Source organism: Schistocerca nitens, chromosome 4, assembly GCF_023898315.1.
Source record: "Schistocerca nitens isolate TAMUIC-IGC-003100 chromosome 4, iqSchNite1.1, whole genome shotgun sequence".
Classification (NCBI taxonomy): Eukaryota; Metazoa; Arthropoda; class Insecta; order Orthoptera; family Acrididae; genus Schistocerca; species Schistocerca nitens.
In genome coordinates, this window is record NC_064617.1 from 695228877 (window position 1) to 695252080 (window position 23204).

Genomic DNA, 23204 nt, shown 5'->3' on the forward strand with positions numbered 1-23204 from the left:
CTCTTGAGGATATGTGGGAGGCATGTCAATCTACCCACTGTGGTAAGGCACATTGTCTAAGACTATAACTTATTTAGGTGGATGACTTGGTAAAACTTTTTCAAAGTTATTCGAGTTCATCTGACTATGGTAATCACTTTGGTACAATTTCACAGAGAAGTTAAGCTCAGCTGCCCTCACAAATCCGTTCTTTGAACCGACAGATGCTAGTATCAATCTTTTGCAAGCTCTTCTGCAAGCTACATCTTTGTTTTGCCAACGTTTTCTCCAAGTGCAAGGTAGCTGAAATAGGAATTCCTAATAATTACTTTTGGTACCGAACTTCACACTAATCACCCATTGCAATCCACGCAGGTCCTTAGGCCCTGATTTGGCAGCAAATGGCACTCCCTACAGAAATCTAAGCAACTTTGAATGGTACTTAATTTGGGAATTAAGTCACGTCATGTAAGACTAGCACTATTCAAAACACTACTTCCTTCGCTTGTCTCTACTACACTAGCGCCAGTATGCACTGAATTGTGCAGGAAACTCTACTGGGAAAAGTCACAAATCTCTACCAGTGTCATAATGTACGAAACTAGCTTTCCGCTCATGACGTGGCGATTCTCACTGTAAGAATCTGGCTGTCTTACAGTCTCACCTTCGATTTATTTGTCGTGCAATTGTTATTCCAAACTATCAGGATGACCTTCGCGGTCTGAAGAAGATCATTTAAATGCATTAATCCACAAAGATCCACTTCAGTGCACTGGAGAACTGGCAAATGTGATGAACTGTGATCATTCCACTATTATGCAACATTTGCGTGCAATGGGGAGGGTTGAAAAATCGGGTGTATAGGTACTGCATGTTTTAAATCAAAATCTCGAAAATCAGCAGGTGCATCTCTGCTTACCATTCCTATCTTGTATTGTTACTGGCGATGACAGATGGTGTGTTTATGCTAGTATAAGGAAAAGAAAGGAAAGATTGATTCCAAACAAGCAGTAACCCCGCTTACAAAGACCTGCTTGGATCCATTTTGTGGAACAGTTTCGATGTAGCGTACTACGAATTGCCAACTTGAGGTGTAACCATCACTGCTGACATCTATTGTCAACAACTGAGGCATCTTGCAGATGCATTCGAAGAACAACGACTAGAAAGACTGCATGTAGGATGCTACATCATGATAAAGCCCGCCCATATTCTGCTAGAGTGGCAAAAAACACCATACAGAAGTTGGGTAGGAAAGTCTTTCTGCACCCACGTTATTCACCTCATCTTGCGCCATCAGTTTTTTTCCACCCTCTATCGAACAGTCTTCAAGGATTGCCTTTCCAGATGAAAATGCTTCTGAACGTGACTTGACAAGTTCTTTGCCTCAAAACCATGTGATTTCTACAGTCGCAGAATCGAAAAAATACCACCATGTTGACAGACTGTTGTAAGTAGTGAAGGAGAATATATTATTGATGACTAGTCACTTCTATGTGTACCTGTTGTGTTTATTAAAGTTATGGATAAACGCTATGCATTTATGCACCAACGCAATACAGTAAATGCTACACTACTGGCCATTAAAATTGCTTCACCACGAAGATGACGTGCTACAGACGCGAAATTTAACCGACAGGAAGAAGATGCTGTGATATGCAAATGATGAGCTTTTCAGAGCATTCATATAAGGTTGGCGCCTGTGGCGACACCTTCAACATGCTGTTATAAGGAACGTTTCCAACCGATTAATCATACACAAACAGCAGTTAACCGGCCTTGCCTGGTGAAACGTTGTTGTGATGCCTCGTGTAAGGAGGAGAAAAGCGTACCATCACGTTTCCGACTTTGATAAAGATCGGATTGTAGCTTATCGCGTTTGCGGTTTATCGTATGGCGACATTGCTGCTCGCGTTGGTCGAGATCCAATGACTGCTAGCGGAATATAGAATCGGTGGGTTCTGGAGGGTAATACGGAACGCCGTGTTGGATCCCAACGGCCTCGTAGCACTAGCAGTCGAGATGACAGGCATCTTATCTGCATGGCTGTAACGGATCGTGCAGCCACGTCTCGATCCCTGAGTCAACAGATGGGGACGTTTGCAAGACAACCATCTGCACGAACAGTTCGACGACGTTTGCAGCAACAGAGACTATAAGCTCGGAGACCATGGCTGCGGTTACCCTTGACGCTGCATCACAGAAAGGAGCGCCTGCGATGGTGTACTCAACGACGAACCTGGGTGCACGAATGGCTAAACGTCATTTTTGCGGATGAATCCAGGTTCTGTTTACAGCATCATGATGGTCGCATCCGTGTTTTGCGACATCACAGTGAACGCACATTGGAAGCGTGTATTGGTCATTGCCATATTGGCGTATCACCCGGCGTGATGGTATGGGGTGCCATTGGTTACACGTTTCAGTCACCTCTTGTTCGCATTGACAGCACTTTGAACAGTGGACGTTACATTTCAGATGTATTACGACCCGTGGCTCTACCCTTCATTCGATCCCTGTGAAATCCTACATTTCAGCAGGATAATGCACGATCGCATGTTGCAGGTCCTGTACGGGCCTTTTTGGATACAGAAAATGTTCGACTGCTGCCTTGGCCAGCACATTCTCCAGATCTCTCACCAATTGAAAACATCTGGTCAATGATGGCGGAGAAACTGGCTCGTCACAATACACCAGTCACTACTCTTGGTGAACTGCGGTATTGTGTTTGTTTGAATCAATGCCCAGGCGTATCAAGGTCGTTGTTACGGCCAAAGGTGTTGGTTCTGGGTACTGATTTCTCAGGATCTATGCACCCAAATTGCGTGAAAATGTAATCACATGTCACTTCTAGTATAATATATTTCTCCAATGAATACCCATTTATCATCTGCATTTCTTCTTGGTGTAGCAATTTTAATGGCCACTAGTGTATATTTTTCCCATTCAAGAAATATTTTGTAGAGACAAAATGTTGCGTGCAACTCTTTGGACAGCCCCTCTTAATCTACCTCCCAATGGGTGCCACTGACACTCAATGTGGTATTTTTCGTCAGTTTCTCACAGTCGATGTACCTTCTTTTCTTGGCCAACATCATTTGAACTTCACCTATTATCGTCCAAAGCCTGTATGTTCGAGCAAGGAGATTGGCTACATAGTGACTGCGCACATAGTGGCATACTGATTTGAAAAGTTCAGACATCTTCCGGTGATGTCGATCGTTGACAGAATCCACCAATATCTGTACTACTTAGGGAAATCATAGGAAACATAAATCAGGATAATCGGAAGGGTATTTGACGTAGTCCTCCCAAATGTGAGTCAAGTCTGCTAACCACTGCACTACCTCACTCGGTGTTTTGTGAAGCATTTTGATTATCTTGAATGCTAGTGATGAAGTAAACGAAGCCTTCCTTGCATTGACTTTAGCACTGTTTACACAGAAGAAAAAGAAAACAAGACGCTTACCCAGGAAATTATCGAAATCGAGAGTGAAATATACCGATGAAAACTTGTTAAAAGGAAATATTACATCCAGAACTTGATGATTACATCAACTTTTTCCGAATGGACAGTGAAATTTTTAATAACCGAGTTACCTAGTCCTCGCAATCGGAAAAGAAGACAAAGGTATATGAAAAATTGTTCTCTTCTACTTCGTCGTTTAACGTGAGTTCATTAAAATACCACAACATACGAACATACACATCATGTGTGGATGAGCTGGAGAGCTCAGACTTTTTTATTTTGGTTTATTGCACATCCACCTGTGTGTATAGAATGTTGATTTTCTTCCTAACCTCTTAATACATGACCAGGAACAAAGAAACACCTCTACCATTTTGATAACTGCCACAGCTATTTTGATCTGAGCAGTGTTCACTGTTTCCATATTTGTAGAAATCCGCATTACAGTGAGATAAGTTGTGACATAACTTTTTTCCTTAAACATCAACCAAACAACGCCTCACATCTTGTCAAATCTCTCTCAAAGACGCTCTATGATCGACAAACATGGCAAACAGTTAAGTTTCACAAACTTTTTGATCGTGAATGGGGTCTTTAATGTGTCAAGATCTCTTTAAACCGAAGCGAACGCGCAACACCGAATGAGGATTGTCTCTGGTGTAAATGCTTGGAATGTGGTGTTCAGTCGCAAGTGGGTCAGAGTCACAAGTTTTGGGTGTCGGTTTTAGAGCGAAACATCAAAGGAAGTTCACGTCCTCTCCGCTTCGCCACTATCTCTGATGATAGACACAGTGCACTCACTTTCCCGCGGACTGCTGTAGTTAGTGCACGAACAGTTATATGTGTTGCTTATTGAAAGTCTTTTGTTTGGTGATGGAGCTGTTGGATGAATGTGTAGTCTACGTCTGTTGATAGAGGTCTAGAGATCCCATAGGTGCGTTTGGGATCCTAAAGATCCACATCACAAAATGACCAACAACAAAAACGATGCTTGGCAAGAAATTGCCGAAGTGCTGGTAGTGCCACAGATGAAGTTTAAGTTGTTTCATGCAATTGTTGTAAGAGAAATAAATGTCATCAAAATAAACAGATAACGTAGATTAATGTAAAATAAAAATCACAGAAGACCTGATCATTCTCATTGCTTACATTCAAGGTATCTGTCTTAATGTCATAGTTTAGCTGTTATTTTACGAAATTTAAATACAGGAGCAGAAAACTTTAGAACTGTTTTCCTTCCAATGAAGATGTCGCTGGGTTTTCGTATATTTTTACATTACATCACTGATTTTAATTACTGTATCTCCTTTGCATATACCTTTACAAAATCCACAAGTGTTTCGCATATGACACGGCATACTACAGTTATTTGGAAACCAGATGCGGATGATATACGAAATAAATATCTGAGGCTATCATAATTGTCGCCCGTTGCTAAGAATCGCAGCGTTAGTGTTAACCTCTCTCCTGCTGATATACACTCCTGGAAATTGAAATAAGAACACCGTGAATTCATTGTCCCAGGAAGGGGAAACTTTATTGACACATTCCTGGGGTCAGATACATCACATGATCACACTGACAGAACCACAGGCACATAGACACAGGCAACAGAGCATGCACAATGTCGGCACTAGTACAGTGTATATCCACCTTTCGCAGCAATGCAGGCTGCTATTCTCCCATGGAGACGATCGTAGAGATGCTGGATGTAGTCCTGTGGAACGGCTTGCCATGCCATTTCCACCTGGCGCCTCAGTTGGACCAGCGTTCGTGCTGGACGTGCAGACCACGTGAGACGATGCTTCATCCAGTCCCAAACATGCTCAATGGGGGACAGATCCGGAGATCTTGCTGGCCAGGGTAGTTGACTTACACCTTCTAGAGCACGTTGGGTGGCACGGGATACATGCGGACGTGCATTGTCCTGTTGGAACAGCAAGTTCCCTTGCCGGTCTAGGAATGGTAGAACGATGGGTTCGATGACGGTTTGGATGTACCGTGCACTATTCAGTGTCCCCTCGACGATCACCAGTGGTGTACGGCCAGTGTAGGAGATCGCTCCCCACACCATTATGCCGGGTGTTGGCCCTGTGTGCCTTGGTCGTATGCAGTCCTGATTGTGGTGCTCACCTGCACGGCGCCAAACACGCATACGACCATCATTGGCACCAAGGCAGAAGCGACTCTCATCGCTGAAGACGACACGTCTCCATTCGTCCCTCCATTCACGCCTGTCGCGACACCACTGGAGGCGGGCTGCACGATGTTGGGGCGTGAGCGGAAGACGGCCTAACGGTGTGCGGGACCGTAGCCCAGCTTCATGGAGACGGTTGCGAATGGTCCTCGCCGATACCCCAGGAGCAACAGTGTCCCTAATTTGCTGGGAAGTGGCGGTGCGGTCCCCTACGGCACTGCGTAGGATCCTACGGTCTTGGCGTGCATCCGTGCGTCGCTGCGGTCCGGTCCCAGGTCGACGGGCACGTGCACCTTCCGCCGACCACTGGCGACAACATCCATGTACTGTGGAGACCTCACGCCCCACGTGTTGAGCAATTCGGCGGTACGTCCACCCGGCCTCCCGCATGCCCACTATACGCCCTCGCTCAAAGTCCGTCAACTGCACATACGGTTCACGTCCACGCTGTCGCGGCATGCTACCAGTGTTAAAGACTGCGATGGAGCTCCGTATGCCACGGCAAACTGGCTGACACTGACGGCGGCGGTGCACAAATGCTGCGCAGCTAGCGCCATTCGACGTCCAACACCGCGGTTCCTGGTGTGTCCGCTGTGCCGTGCGTGTGATCATTGCTTGTACAGCCCTCTCGCAGTGTCCGGAGCAAGTATGGTGGGTCTGACACACCGGTGTCAATGTGTTCTTTTTTCCATTTCCAGGAGTGTAGATCGTCGATAATTGGTGTCTTACTTTCAAATCTTGGGCTCCATCTGAGGCATAACAAGGTGAAAATAGTCCATCGACGTGTGGGGAAAGCTTTGGAATGAAGTGAGCGATGACTGCAGCTGCAGATCGCTAGTCAGATCCAAGGCACCACTTTTTAAATGCCTGCAAAAAAATTCAAACATCCATATTTTTCTGTGTCAAGCCGTTTTGCTTTCAATGACCACTGATACGCTCGCTACACAAAATAAACCCAGTTGTAGGTTTCGTTTCTCCTTCACGCTTTAATGAATATGGGTTAAACAATGTTGCCACAATGTTTTTGTGCCAAAAAACAAAACGCGTCATAAGCTTTCTCTTCCTTTCGCTCTAGTGCAGATGCTTATATTCGCAATTACATATAGACGCCCATACCGGTTCTCCCTCACTAGCTTTCAGGCAAAAGAAAAATATGTGGTGTAGTACGGTGTTTTTCTTTCAAAGAATTGATTTAAGCGTCGATATTACGCAGGTTTTTAACAGTATCAGAACTAGAGCTTTTTTTATTGTTACTTAATAGCCACTCGTGTTAAAAATCACTAAAAATACTGCATACCCCTCAAGTCTGTCCCCCCCCCCCCCCTACACACACACACAACCCGCGCGCGCGCTGTGCGCCTACCGTCAATGGCGTTGTTGCCCGTACGAGTCAATGGCGCACGCAACACACACATGCTCATTGCCTGCCACTGCACATTTGGCTGTGTTCGCTCGTATTCGCTTTGGTGTGAAGGGGGCTTTAGAGCTACCTCTCACAGTATCGATTCTTTTGTGGCCTATTACTGTCTTTTGTGGGACGTACCCAAATCTCTATTCCGTTCTTCCAATGTATTGTCAGGTGAATCACCGAACTGTGATGCCCTGTTATTCCCCAAAGTCAATGTCCTCTGTCTAATCCTTTCATGCACGAGAATATTAGAGTTATTTCTGAACGCATTCAGTCTTGCGTGGACAAACGCTTTGGCGTTGTTAATAGTTTCACGAAAATGATCCGCGAATTATCAATCATACGACATATTCGATATATGCTGTCGATTATCCGATTGTTAATACTTGTTTAACCCTAGTTCGCGGGAAGTCGTCTGCTATTGAGTACGGTGCGAGTGTGCTGATGTTCTATGTCAATCCCCGAATTGTCAATCGTACGACATATTCGATATATGTAGTCGATTATTCGCTCGTTAATACTTGTGATAACTTGTTCGCGGGAAGCCGTCTGCTATTGAAGTGAGCGAGAGTGACATGATGTTGTATGTTATATATTAATGAGGTGTGATTATTGTTGAAATTTGCGCACTGCCTTTGATATTCGTACCGCCTTTGATATTCGTACCTGTACTGGGTGGTTGACAGACGGGCAGACGTCGTTCATCTTGCTACGTGATACACGTCAGTTGAATGTTAAGAATTGTCATTCATTGCTACTGATTAAATTTGTTGATACTGAAAAACAGAAATTAATGACATTATGTAAATGAATAATTCGTGACCTGAAATGATTCAGCTGCATCTATTTTCATCAACAATGAAATAACGTGTTTTTCCATGTCTCAGTTAATTACTGAGATGGTATCAGTGATCTCGCTAAAGTACTAGCACCGGAGCAAACATTGGGTGGTATCCAATTGTGCCCCTTGGGAGTAATAAGATTTTGAAAATCACCCATTTGTTATGCAGAACTGTCGGTATAGTATAGCAATTACGTTGGCCAAGGATCAATTTACAGTGATACAGATTTTGTTTATTACAATATTCCGTCAAGACGGCAATTTTAATTTCATAAATTATTAGTTTCCGCTGTTATCATCAGATTCAACTTTACATGCTTAGATTCGGTTAAGTTATATCCTGCCCGATGCTGACATCCATACCATAGTGAAGTGTAACACTGATGACAGTAAGTAGTTATTAATGAAATAAAATTGCATCCTGACAGAATGTAGAAATAAAAAATGTAAAAAGTGGTAATGGGCTCTTATTTAGTCTGTACATTTTTGTTTTTATTAAATTGATACACTCTGTGGGGTGAGATTAATACAAGTAAAGCATGTGACATAAACACACATGTAAATATATGCACATGAATGCATTTGGGAGGATGACAGTTCAAAACTATGTCTGCCCAGCCTGATTTAGGTTTTCCTTGATTTCCCTAAATTGCTTCAGGCAAATGCCAGAATGGTTTCTTTGAAAGGGCACACCTTGATTTCCTGCCCAATCCTTACTCCATCTGACGGGACCGATGATCTTGCTGTTTGTTCCCCTCCAATCAACCTACCAACCCAACACATATATGTAAAGGGAAGAGGACAGGTGATCTGCCATAGCCTTGTTGAAAGAATCATCACAGCATTTGCTTCAAGTGATTTATGAAAACTACAAAAAAACCTAAATTACTATAACCAGACAGAGAAGCAGCCTCCTTAAATAAAAAAAAAAAAAAAAAAAAAAACGCGTTTTGAATTTATATGACAGTATGGTGAGGGTAATCCCGACTTTGAATACTGTTGGTGATCTTGTGTAGTATGTATTATAAAGAGGCATCGGTATGTTTTGGCTGCCTTTCCAAATAACTGTGTTGTAGTTCTCATTTTCATCTCTTTAAACAAACTATTACACAATTTTAATCCCTGATGGATAATACTGTTGCGAGTTTTTCATTTTTTTTCCCTATGGTAATCCACATTGGCCCTTGTTCAAGATCATATAGAGAACCATTTTTGACATGGTAAGGTTTTTCATGTCGCCCTAAACAGATTGGTACCATACTCATTTGGCACACTAAGGATACTTTTTTTGTCTGCTCACTACTTCTTTTGGATGACCATTTTCTGCTGTCTGAAAATTACCTCACTGTTTTGTACATTGATCCTCAGAATAGAAACCCATATCTAAGAGCTGTGTGTGGCTGTTACACACATTTGATAGGATCCTAACAGGTCATAACATGCTGATGAATTCACTTTGGTAGTATCTTGATGTGTTCAATCAATTGTCAGTCAGTAGTAATCACAAAAAAAACTTTGTGTTTGCTACACAGCATATAGATATGTCATTTATATTTAAAATACTTTAAGCTGACAGTCATGCTCGCACACACACACACACTCTCTCTCTCTCTCTCTCTCTCTCTCTCTCTCTCTCTCTCTCTCTCTCTCTCTCTCTCTCTTAATGTTCAGTATTAATTTATTAAATGCTGTCCAACTTTAAACGTCCTTGGGGGTTTCATTTCATTTTTCAACTAACAGCTCTGGTTTTTAAATGTTTCTGTCAACAATAAAGAGAATTTATTCTCTATCTCTTATATTGTCTGGAAAAAATTGAGCAATGGAAAATCCAGGATGGAATGTAACAATATCAGAGAAGGAAAGTTGCTACTCACCATATAGTGGAGATGCTGAGTCGCGATAGGCACAATAAAAAGATTCACACAATTAAAGCTTTCTGCCATTAAGGCCTTTGCCAGCAGTACACACACATACATACACACGCACACACACACACACTCACATAAATGCAACTTGCACACACGTTTGCAGTCTCAGAGAGCTGAGACTGCAGACTGTGTGTGTGTGTGTGTGTGTGTGTGTGTGTGTGTGTACTATCAGCCTCACCAAAGTTCTGTGCAAGATACTCAAATGTATGATGAGCCGGCGGTTGTGTTGGCTCCTTGAGTCTCGGGGCTTTTTGGCTCTGTCCCAGGGCAGTTTTCAACAAGGGCGCTCCACCAACAAGAATTTGGTCCACCTAGAAACTGCCATTCAATTGGCCTTTTCCTGGCGACAACATGTTGTTGTTGTTTTTTTTTTTTTTTTTTGACCTGACAAATGCCTACAACACCACTTGACAACACCTCATTCTCTCTACTCTGCAGGAATGGGGTCTCTGGGGCCTGCTTCTGATTTTTATACAGGACATGTCACTCCACACTTTCCAAATTCGTGTTGGTGCTTCCTGCAGTTTGCCCCATATCCAAGAGAATAAGGTCCCACAGGTCTCTGTCTGAGTCTCCCACTCTTTTTAATTGCTGTTAATAGCCTCACACTAGCAGTAGGATCCTCAGTATTCCCCCCCCCCCCTCCCCCCCCTTTATATGCTGACGATTTTTGTATTTCCTTCTGCTCCTCTTCTATTGGTGTGGCTGAACACTGTTTTCAGGGAGCCATGCGAAAGGTGCAGTCGTGAGCCCATACTCATAGTGTAGTGGTTCCACCTGCTTTTATTTCTTCTGTTGTTGTCCTCTGTGTTGAAGTACTGTGTTGCTACACTGGTTAAAAAATTGGTTGTGGATTCCGACACACCACTGTAAATCATGTAGCTGACAGGTGCACAGTTACGTTTCACAGTACTTTAATTTCACTACTCACAACCCCCAATAATACACAGGTGATATGTATGGCAAACTTCTGATAAGCCTCATTAATAGTTTGCAGGCGAACCATCCACATACTGCTACAGTAGTTTACGGTTGAACATCTACGAGCAGTAAAACCTAACCACAAAGTTCAAAGTTCTCGAAGAATAATCTGGTATCTATGGAGCAGACACTGTCATTGTTTTCACACACGGCCTATTTGTGTAACACTTATTTCACCGTTAAGTCAATCATTTTTGTCATTCTAAGCAACACAGGTTCCTCATCTTAAACTTGGCTGTAGACTGACTGTCTCGTGACCAAAAATCGGGCCCTTATATATCATCACAATAATATGTACTGAAACTACAAAGTGTTTCAAGTTAAATTTACAGAAATTACAAGTAAAACTTAACTCATTAAATTAACTGAATACATCAGAAAATTGGTTCTTTTTACCAGTTTCTTCTACTACAAGAGTTAGGCCGAATTATTTGTTTAAATAATGAAATTAACAAATATAGTTACACAAACAATACTTTGGACAAAACTGTTAATTATTTTGGAATTAATGAAGGGCTGGCTTTGCTAACATGTTTTTGAAGAGAGCTAAATAGATACTTTAAGATTACTAGTATTTCATCTTCCAAGTGTTTATAATTAGTACAGAATTTATATTTGTTTATATGTCAACAATAGAATTTAAGTTACGGAACAATTATTGATTTCGTTCTATAATGAAAGATACTAACAAGGAATAGTCAAAATAAATTAGAAAATCAATTACATACATAAAACTAAGCACAAAATTAGATCTGGTGTTATATTCTTTAAAACTAAGGGCCAACCTTTCTCTTTTATGGAAATGCAGATAATATTCATGTATGTTAATGGTAAATAGTTAAAAGTAACAAAATGAATTTATGGAGGCAGATGGGAAAACAAGAGGGGAATTAAAATTATCCCAGCTTGCTTCGTCGCAACGGCTTTCAGTTTTTGGCCACCAGTACTTGCGTTATGCAGTTCTGTCATCGTCGTACTGTCCACCCCCAACTTTACCTAAATGACCAACTACTTGATGTAGTGGAGACTCACCACTTTTTGGGACTAGTCTTTGACATCCACTTAACTTGACTTCTGTATCTTCGTCAGCTTATGGAGAAGTGCTGGTGGCTTCTTAATATTATTTGATGCTGAGCCACATCGACTGGGGTGCTGATTGCCCTACATTGCTGCAGCTGTACAAAGCCCTTGTGCAGTCCGGTTTTGACTACGGGAGCCTGGTGTATGGTTCAGCATCGCCCTTCGCGCTGCAGCTGCTATGCCCAATCCACCACTGTGGAGTTCGGCTTGCGACAGGAGCTTTTTGAACAAGCCCAATGAACAGCCTCCTCTTGGAAGCTGGTGTTCCTCCATTGTGGCTACGGCAGAAACTACTGCTTGCAAATCACATCGCCAACATTCATAGTTCGCCTCACTATCCCAATTACTGTATCTTTTTCCTCACTTCTTACTGAACTTGACACTTTCCCTCTACCACCTTTCCTGCGGGCCCTCTGCTGGCAATTATTCTCTATTCTCGGCAAGTTCCAGGGCTCAGAAATAGTCTACACTGATGGATTAATGGTTAACGGTCTTGTTGGCTTCACATATGCTCACGTTGGACATACTGAGCAGTGCTCTTTGACAGCTGGCTGCATTGTTTTCACTGCAGAGTTGATAGCCATCTATCATGCTCTTGAGCTTATCCGCTCATGTGCCAGAGAGTCATTCATCATCTGTAGTGACTCCTTAAGTAGCCTATGAGCTCTCGACCGGTGCTTCACTCATCATCCTTTGATACTGACTACCCAAGAGTCTCTTTATGCCCTCAGCAACAGTGGACATTCAGTGACCCTAATTTGGACCCCAGGACACATTGGAATCCCAAGCAATGAACTCGGTGGTTGCCTGGCCAAACAGGCTACCAGTAAACCAACTCTGGAGATAGGCCTGCCGGAGACTGATCTTGGATTGGTCTTTCGCCACAAAGTTTTCACGATCTAGGATATTGAATGGCACACCTTCAGTACACCAAATAAATTACGTGTTATTAAGGAGACAACAAATGCGTGGTGGTCATCCATGCAAGCCATTAGCAGGGACTCCGTTGCCCTTTGTTGGCTTCGCATCAACCATACTTGGCTAACACACGATCACAACCTCTGTCGCGAGGACCCACCTCAATCTAAGGGTGGGAGTCTGGCCTTCTCTCCCAGGCCCCATGCTCCCTCCATTTTAACTCTTCCTCACTCTTTCTTTGCTGTTTGTTTGCCTTGGTGTTTCTTGTCCCTATGTGTGTTCATCTCACCTTCTCTTTTAGGCTGGAGATTTTAGTGTGGTGCAGAGTGGCTGGCTCATATTTTTTTATTCTTGTGATCAGCCAGCCTCGGCCATCTGCTATATTATTTTAATACCTTCCACTACTTTTCCTTTTAGTGTACATTTTCCCCTTTTGGTTACCTTCTTTTGTTTTTTCTTTACATGTGGTTCCCCATTAGTTTTCCACTCTTTTCCTTTCTCTGACTTCTTTTGGGAATTGTTTTAACTTGGGCCTTGTTTGCATGAGGAATAATGGACTAATGGCCTTGTAGTTCAGTCCCTTTATACCCCAAACAAACCAACCACCTCATTGGAGATTAGTCTGTTATGCAACCAAAATTTTCTGTAAACTTTCTGTTTTATTACAATAACTGTGTTGAATATGAAAAAGAGTGTTAAAAATGTCATGTATGTAAGACATTGGGATATGCTACAGATCAGTCTGTTTCCACAACCTTTAGTTCACATTCACATATATTAGATTCACCAACTAACAACTAAACTGTCATCCTCCACCTAATGTAGACAGTGGTAATGTAGCAGTCTAAACTAGTCTGTGGGTTGTGTTACAGATCAATCTTGCACAACAATTACATTTGAAGGGGGACACTCTATCCCACACTATGTACTCTGTAATAGACCTTATTTAAAAAGTCGTCATTTACAAAATTTGCTAGGTCTTGCGAATTTTCCATTAATCTATGTCCATCTTTTATTTGTATGTTATACTCGTGTTTTCCTTAGCTACTACTGTTGATGTGGTCAATTTTATAAATGTCTCCTCAAAAATTACTGTGAAGAATGTAGAAAATATTGCATCATCTGTTTTTTCTTAATATGCTTCTCCCCAAGTTTGGTTAGCCACTGCACTTGAGGAAAAAAGTATATTTCTATGTTTAGAGACAATCTTTATTAGGGATGCAGTTTTGTAGCCAGTCATGAGTAATATTTAGGTGAAACACCCCTGTGACACTTAATCCTAGAAACAGCCTATGTGTTAGGATGCTTATTGCTCAGACATCATTGTGGAAACATGATGTAAATTACGATTTTAACAAAAACTTTCATAGAAACTTTCTATGGGAAAAGCTTTTGAAAAATGTAGGGAATGCTTCTAGAAATTTTTTTTATTTATATTACATATATGAGAAAATACTGACAATAGTCTGACCTGAAACTTTTATATTCCCAAACTTGCATTTTCATTCATTAATGTTACTTATTCTAGTGAAATACTGTGTAGGTAATTTTCCCACCACTTTTCATCTGTGAAAAAAATGAGACATTTAGGGTAGTTGTGGTATGGTGGTGATAAATCCATGCTGCTGTTTGGCACACACCGCTATAAGTGCAGCTCCAATGATAAATAATAATTAAAATTTATTTATTCAAGTCAAAGTCAAGATTTTTTGTTGCAGGCTTCTGGTCACTAATTTATACTAGTTTAGTCAAAAAGGATTTTCCAACTGTGGAGTGATACAGAATTTTTTTGAGATCACTTACAGAATCAGTAGGCATGTCATTTTGTAGCAGACAACCTTAAGTTTGATTCACTTATTGCATCAGTACCCCATTACACCTTCAGGAGTGCCAGCATAGTGCAGAGTTGAAATAGTTACTTTCAGCAGTGTGTAGCATGCTCTCTGTGTGTTACTGAAATTGTGTATCTGGATATGCTTGAAAACTTTTTAATTCCACAGATCAGTGAAGATGCCTGAGATGGAATAGTTTACTGCCAGCAAGATGGTGCATCACCTCATTTTCTCAGGGAAATTCAAAGTTTCCTTGACAGTTGCTTCCCAAGTCAGTGAACTGGCTGTGGAGGGCAAATTGCATGGCCACATTGTGCCCCAAACTTGGCACCATTGGATTTCTTTCTCTGGGGTTTCGTTAAAGACCTTGTGTATTTTCCTCCCTGGCAAACAATTTAGCTGATTTGAAAAATTGAACCTATGCTGCCATTACACAAGTTATGCCAGACTGGCTGCAACGAGTGTGGGAAGATACTGATTACCTGTGGGATGTTTGCTGCATCACAAGTGGTAGTCACATTTAACCAAAATGACACTTGAGACTTTTATGAGAAACTTGAGGTTGTTTCTACAAAATGATACATCTAACGATTCTATAAGTTTTCTCAGTAAATTTCCTTGTCATTCTCAAGTTGTAAAGTCTTTTTTGATTCAACCTGTACATGGCTGTATGAGTCAGAATTCTTATAAACAGTGGAGTTGATTTTTGTTCAATGCTTCTACTAATAATGAAAATAGTTTATATAATGTAATACTGTATCTCCTAGTCAGTGTGCCACACTACTGTTGAGTGATCTGCTGTAGGATGACTGAGAGAGACGATGTGAGAGAGAACGATGAATCCTGAGGGGATGTGCAGAGATACATAGGCAAGTTTGTCATTGACTTTATACATGCAAAGACTACACAGTGCCACTATTGATCCAGGAGACAGCAGTGCAGCGTGTGTACATTTGTCAGTGCAAATGCCATCACTGGAATCTGCTGCTCCACCACCAGGCTGCTCTGTCCTTGCAGACATAATGACTCCTGTCCCAGCTGATTGCGTGGCCAGCAGGGTGTGTCACCCGAGCTGGAAGTCCGCACCTGCCCTCTGGAGTGCAGCTGTCTATTCCCTCAAGCACTACTCTTGGTCACCATGTAGAAGGCAAAGGTAAACAGCCAGCAGCTGTCAGTGTAGTAGAGCCACAGCAGCTCCAGTCATTCGCCAGGGCAGCTCAGTTGGTGATTGAGGACAGCCTTGTACCCGGGAGGCCACAGGATCACACCCCAACCCCACCCTTGCAGACGGCAGCTTGCAGTCTGTCAGACTATGTAACGCAGAGGGCAGAGTCTGGCTTCCCTCTGCTCTCTGCAACTATGCAGTGCCAAATTTCAGACCCACCTCACCACAGCTGGCTGCTGAAATTCATCACCAGTTGGTCGTCATGGCTGGCCTACAGCTGAAATAATCATTATTCTCTCTGGTTCAAGACACATACAGAATGGCAACATGACTGCTTGCCTTGAGTCTCTGGGCTCCCTTATTTATACTCCTGTTCCTATGCCTCTGACTTAGTCCCTCTGGAAAAGAGTGGAGTATTCCTTAATAATTATAACATCAGCTTTTTCTGGCTCACTTTGGCCCCCACATAACAGGTTGCTAGGTTCTATTGTAATTGCAACATACATTTTTTTCGCAGTATGTTAGTGCCCCATGATGCACCTGATTACTCTGCACCCATCTCCTCACTTGTTTATAGTGCCTGCCAGGTCGTTCTTCCTGAGCTATGAGTGATGTCGTAAACCTGCCTCACGAAACCGTTTGCTTAATGTCAAAATCACCAGCACTTACTATCCAATGTGCCCATCAGTCCCTTCACTTCTACCTTCTGGCCATAGCTGCGCAAAATTTTCAAGAATTCTCCAAATCTATGTATATACTTGTTTGTGATGCAGCAGTAATTTAGGAAAACTATGGAAAACTAATGGTTCGAAAGGTTTTTGAAGTTTGGTTCTCCCCCATGTGAAAGCCCTGTCAGGATTAGTTAACACTGGCACTATCATACCAACAGACCAATGACTTCATTAACGTGGCAGGGAGATGACTGTTAGAAACAATGAATAGTTGAGTTACTAACAATACAAAAATATTAGGAAAATAAAATCTGACAAAATAATGAGACTTACATGGGAATATGGACTTTTGGGTTGGGTATTTTCTTGTTATTAATGCTGTTAAACATATTAAAAACTAGAAAATACCGGACTACAGTGGGAAAATAGGGATTCTCAATCAGTGACAAATGTAAATATGGAATGGGCAAAGTACATATAAAAAAAAACACTGAAACATTTGTTGGCAACCAATCACCTTTCAACCTAACTTGGACCTGAAGCTACGCTGCAGTTCAGTTTCTCACAGGAGGGGGGTTAATCACCACTGCATAAACAATTGCTGTAAAGGACTCGATCGTGGCATGTATTTTCGAAGAGTTTGTTTCACAATATATCTAGTGGTCTACGGACTATATTTTTCTTCTAAGAAGTTAGATGCCGCCCCACTAAATCTATCTCATAGCTGTGACAGGGGAGTTGTTTTTCAGAGTCACTGATCTTTCCAGTAATTTTTAGGTAGTAATACCATCCGTTTGAGTTGCCCCTGAAGAGTGTGATGGAGAGTTCATATTGTCGTAATTAATGACAAAAGAACCTTGCATAAGCCCTGTCCACTGTGGTATTGGATCACATAAGGTAGAACTGCATCTGCTACTATATTCACAATCTCAAACACTAGAAACTCGCAAGTAGAAATATCAACAATGTAAGGAAAGACAGATTGCTACTTACCATAAAGAAGATGCATTAAGTTGCATACAGGCCTCGTGATGCTGGAGTTGGTGGTTGTGTAAGTTTTATAAGTGTCTGCTTACAACTTAACATGTCTTCTTTATGGTAAGTAGCAATCTGTGTTTTCCTACATTGTTGATATTCACAATCTCAAAATTCATATACCTACAAGAAACAAAAATGCAGACTCAAGGCCAATTTGACCTTCGACATTTCATCCCGGTGTGCTTTGCTCTACCTCCTGAGGAGAGGACTCCAGCTCAGGAAAGTGTAATGATGCTCATCAGAGAAATTACCCATAACATACCCACACAACTCGTCCTTCCCGGAGCAGACATGTTACAACTTATTGCCCAGCTTACAGTTCCTCTATTGCTGCTTGGCAACTGCAGTGCACACCATCCCATTTGGGGATCTCCCAGTGCCTGTGCAAGGGGCACATTCCGATCAGATATTCTGGAGCAGCTTAACATTGTTTCCCTTAACACATGTGAACCCCCATTTCTTTCAGATTCTACACATTTGTTGTCATGTAGATCTCTCATTTGCAGTGCACCATTCCCCACCATCTAGAATGGTCCATTGTCTCAAACACACACTGAAGCGGCCATTTCCTGTGCATACTTCACTTGCTGAACCTTGTACAATCCATGCGTAAGAGGACTTGACAATTTTCTAGAGCTGGCAGGAAACTCTACTTCTTATTGGCAACCTTTGACAAACAATTATACTGCAGTGAGCACCAGAAAGAGTACTGTATGGACATCATCCTCTCCCTGAATGTACCATACCCCAAATGTCTTCTCTCCTGCAATAAACTCCAGTCGTCTAGTGGACTGAGGAATGCAAAGAAGCAGTTCACATGCTGAGAGATGCTCTGTGTGTCCTTGAATACCACCACATAGTGGAGAACTGTCCGATTAAAACAGATGTGTGTAAAGAGCTGTTGAATTATCAGAGCTAGCAAAAAAGCCTTTTGGATCTATTAACACTTGACTATTTGCACCCTATTCCATCATTTAGGATAAACATCTTCATGTTGCTGGCAAAAAGATCTATCTTTTAATTCCTAGTCTGACCATTGCAGATAATATTGTAGTGGATCCCATTGACATCTCCAGTATCTTGGACCGGCACTTTGCAAAGATCTTAATCTTGCTTCCCATTACCATTCCGCCTTCCTATTTCAGAAGTGAGTGTCTTATTTTCATGAAGGCTACAATACTGTTTTTACTGCATAGAAGCTAGAGCACGCCCTTCCATTACTACATTTCTCTGTTCTGGGACTGGATGACATTTACATTTAGATATTGCAGCACCTTTCTCATAATGATAAGTATTTTCTCCTCTATACATAAAACCATACCTGGAAGAATGACACATTTCCTACAAGGTGCCGCAAAGCCACCATAACCCATATACTTAAGCCTGGTAAAGGCAGAGAATTTCCTTCCAGCTACCATTCAGTTTCCCTCACCAGTGTATTTAAAAGGTGATGGAATGAATGAGCAAAATACAGCTAGTAAGGTGCCTCAAGTCATAAAAACTATTAATAAATGTTCAGTGTGGCTTTTGTTGGTGTTACTCTGCAGTCAACCATCTCATCATCCTGTTGACCCACATCATGGACAACTTTCCGCGTAAGGGCCATATTATGGCCATATTTTTTTATTTAGAGAAGGCATATGACACTTCTAGAGGATGGGAATCCTCCATAAGTTGCAAAGATGGAGCTTCTGAGGCCACCTGCCCCAATTTATTATGGAATTTCTGAACGACTTGGTTTCTAATTTACACATGGGTCCGACTTTATTGAACCTTTTCACTCGGGTGAATGGGTTACCTCAGGGCTCCTGTGTTCAGCATGATCTATTTGCTATAGCATTCAAACACGTTATTAACTGTCTCCAATTGGGCATCTTAGGTGCCTCCCTTTGTTGATAATTTTGCAGTCTGTTGCAGCCCTCAGCAAACTCAAGTGGCAATCTCAGTGTTGCCTCAACAATGTCTGCCCGTGGAGCATAGACAGTGCCTTCCACTTTTCCACTGGGTATGGGGGAGGGAATCATCCAATCTGTTTAGCTACTGGTGTACTCCCCACCAGTCCAGTTATGAGCCCCTGTGTGACATACTCTGCAAATATGCTTGCCAATGGTCCTCTCTGCCTAGCCACCTACTGATACTTCCTCTTTTGATTATTCCATCCTCTGCCAGTATGAGGCAAGCTCTACTTCCTGGTTGCCTCCTGGAGATTGCTTTCATATTCTACTTTGAAAGCTTAATCTCATGTTATCTGCTTTGTTCCCAGGATTGAGAGTCTTTCCCTCATTTGATCTGTGCAGAGATCTGTGCCCATCTACTTTGCTTCCAAGGAACACTACTCTGGCTTATATCATTTGCTTGACATTTCTGGAGCATTGTATGAGTTTGGGGACAGCAACTCCATTTACACTGATAGGTCTAAGGATGACCATGGAACGGGATGTGCCTCTGTTGTCAGTGAAGAGGTTTTTACGAATTGCCTTTCAGACCAATGCTCAATTTTTATTGTAGAGCTGCTTGCCCTTTATCAAGCCTTGTTGCACGTCTGGCGATACTTAATCTGTCAATCTCTTGTATGCTCTGATTCCTTCAGTGTCCTCCAGAGCCTCTGTGCAATGTACACATACCACCGTGTAGTTTAATGTATTCAAAAAGGCTGACACTCACTCTTCAATGCAAGCACTAATGTGTCGTTTATATGGATTCCTGGACATGTCGGCATGTAGGGGAATGAAGCTGCTGATGCCGGTGCCAAGGTTGCATTTTTACTATCCAGCCTTATAGCAGTTCTGTCCCCCTGGATGATCTCAGCGTTGCTATATGCCATCATTCTGGCACGAACAGAGTTCATCTCTCCATGGAAACGAATTCCAGGAGAGTAAACCCCTCTCTATGGCTTGGGCAACAACATCTTGTCCATATTGTGTGTGGAGGTAATTTAACCAGATTGGGCACTATCATGTCAGCTATTGTTACCTGCTAAGCAGTGACCATGCTCTACTTTGCTGTCACTGTAACAAACCACTGACAGCATACCACATTCTAATCCAATGTAAGTTTTTTAACACCTTACACTTTCATGTACATTTGACGTCTGAGCTATCTAATGTTTTAGCAGGCACAGCACAGGCTGTAGAACATGTTCTACTCTTTACTCACTGTAGCAATTTGCAAAGATTTAATTTTCAACTGTGGACTACAGTTATTCTAGAGACTTATACTGAGTGGATTCTTAAAGGATAGTCATTGTAGTTGTTCATTTTACATTTGTGCTTTGTTGCAAAGAAAGGATATGGTACATCAGGATCAAAGGTAAATACAGAAACATCTCATTAGTAAGTGTCCATGCCCCAACTGAGGACAAGGAGGAAGACATAAAAGATGAATTCTATGTCACCTTAGACCACATGCACTCCAGATCACCACAGTGTGACATAGAAATTGTGCGGGAGACTTAAATGCCAAAATAGGACAAGTATGCCAATGGCAACCATATACAGTCATGTTCAGCTTGCACGCTGAATAAAATTATAGTGGTATAAAAGGCTCATCAACTTTGCCACAGCTAGAGATATGAACGTAGTCTGTACATCATTTCCCCAAAGAGACATACACAAAGCAACATGTACATCACCAGATGGGCTAACTAGGAACCAAATAGACCACGTGTTGATAGAGAAAAAACATAAAAAGACAGTAACAGATGTTAGGACAATGAGAGGGGCTGTGATAGGAATGGATAATTCTCTCATACTAATAAAGATGAAATAATCATTACCAAAAAAAAAAAAAAACCAAGTAAGAGCAACACTGGCAAAATAACCCAAAGAGTAGGTGTGAGTAGGCTAAAAGAAGAGGAGGTGAATAGACATTTAAGATTAAGCTTAGAAATAGATTCACAGAATTAGAGAACAAAAACGGTAGGAAAGAAGATGAATATACAAAATGGAACAATAACAGCAGTTATAAAGACGACAGCACAGGTGCTTTTAGGAGATAACAATAATGGCAATATCAAGTGCAAACCATGGGTAAATGAAACATGTAGAAAAGCTGTTCAGGCGAGGAAGGCAGCCAGACTGGCAATGATGAGCAATAACAAACACGAAAATCAAATAAAATACAGGACAGCCATGAGATAAATGAACAGCGCAGTTAGGTGAGAGAAAAGATCATTTATAAATAAACAGATAGAGAAGGCAGAGGAGGACTGGACCCAGAACAATAGTAAATAGTGTTACAGAACAATGAGAAGCTATAGAAAGGAGTATAGAGCTAATCCTGTGATAATGAAGGACGAGAATGGAAAACTGATCTCTACAAATGAAGGGAATCTAGAGAACTGGAGGAGATACTTAGAGAACTGCTGTACAACCCGGTAGCCATCTATAGGAATGAAAACAGGGCAGAAAACAACAAGAGTGTTCAACCATTAGTCAAAGAACCAACCCTGATGAAGGTGAAGGAGGCAATGAGAAGACTGAAAAATGGGAAGGCCCGAGGCATAGATGTGATATCAGCAGAGCTCATCAAAGAAGGGGGAGACAAGACATATGAATGGTTAGCCAAATTGATAAAAGAGGTGTGGAAGAAAGAAATAGTGCCAGAGGAATGGAAAACTGCTGCTGTATGTCCCATATACAAGAAGGAGACAAAATGTTGACACAGAACTGTAGAGGAATATTTCTACTATGGATGTGCCAGAAAATAACATCAAGAATTATACTGAAAAGCCTCAACCCATATCCTAAAGAAATATTAGACACAGCACAAGCAGGTTTCAGAATGGATAAGTCAACAACCAACCAAATGTTCACACTAATACAAATATTGGATTAGAACTGAGAGCATAGTCAGGCTACCTTTTGTATGTTTATAGACTTCAGCAAAGCATAGGACAGCATAGTGAGAGAGGGGATGTGGAGGGGTAATGGCAGAGGGTGCAAGACTGGACAAGCTGATAGGACAAGAGATCATAATGAAAATTCAAGCCAAGGGAAGATGTCTGGGAGCTATACGTAACATCCTAAGATTGAAGTTACTATCCAGGCAGGCAAAAATAAGAATATAACAAACTATTGTCAAACAAAAAGTGTGCTTCACAGGTGAGACATGGACCCTGACAAAAAAAAGTAGAAAATGAACAGTGGAGAATACGGAAAAACAGGGAAGTCAGACAATAATACACTATTTTACATAGTTACGTGTGAAAACTAAAAGACTGATGTGGTACAGACCTGTGAGGAGGAGAGGGGTAAACACGGTAATAAAGGCAATGTTGGGTGGAGAAGCCGCAGGTACAGGACCACTAAGATGGCCGAGAACAAGATGAAAAGAAAATACCATGGGGGGCATACAGATACTGGGTCTGGGAGATAAAGATGCAGCTGACAGGAAGGCTGGCATGAATGAGGCCAAGGGCTAGATGCAGTTTGCGTGGCCAGTAGAAGTAAGTTGCTGCTTTTTAACAAGTGTTCCAAATTCATTATATTTTATCCAACTACTAATGCTGTTTAGGCTTCTATGTGTCAACTAACTTCGAGACTCACTAAGTGCTTTCCCTAGAAAATGGCCTATATTAAATCCTTATCTGGGCAATTTTAACCTCAGCTGTTTTGTGGCCTTTAAAATAAGTGCCATTGTTGCATCATTAGCATGACAGAGCACTTATTCCGGTTGTAGTCTTTACTGCAGCTTTTA

The 23204-nt window shown here is 41.8% G+C and overlaps 1 protein-coding gene across 5 annotated transcripts in view; it reads left to right on the forward strand.

The window, feature by feature from the left end:
• Positions 1 to 7465: 7465 nt before the first annotated feature.
• The window catches only part of LOC126251987 (uncharacterized), a 78907-nt gene continuing 63168 nt past the window's right edge, over positions 7466 to 23204 (forward strand). The window contains exon 1 of one of the 5 annotated variants that reach the window (XM_049952763.1): positions 7466 to 7613. In XM_049952763.1, coding sequence (XP_049808720.1) covers positions 7498 to 7613 — 116 coding nt within the window. In that variant the 5' untranslated portion in view covers positions 7466 to 7497. Of the gene's footprint in view, positions 7776 to 7859; positions 8284 to 23204 lie in introns of those variants that run through there. The other 4 variants (XM_049952765.1, XM_049952766.1, XM_049952764.1 and 1 more) reach the window with 4 other exon arrangements.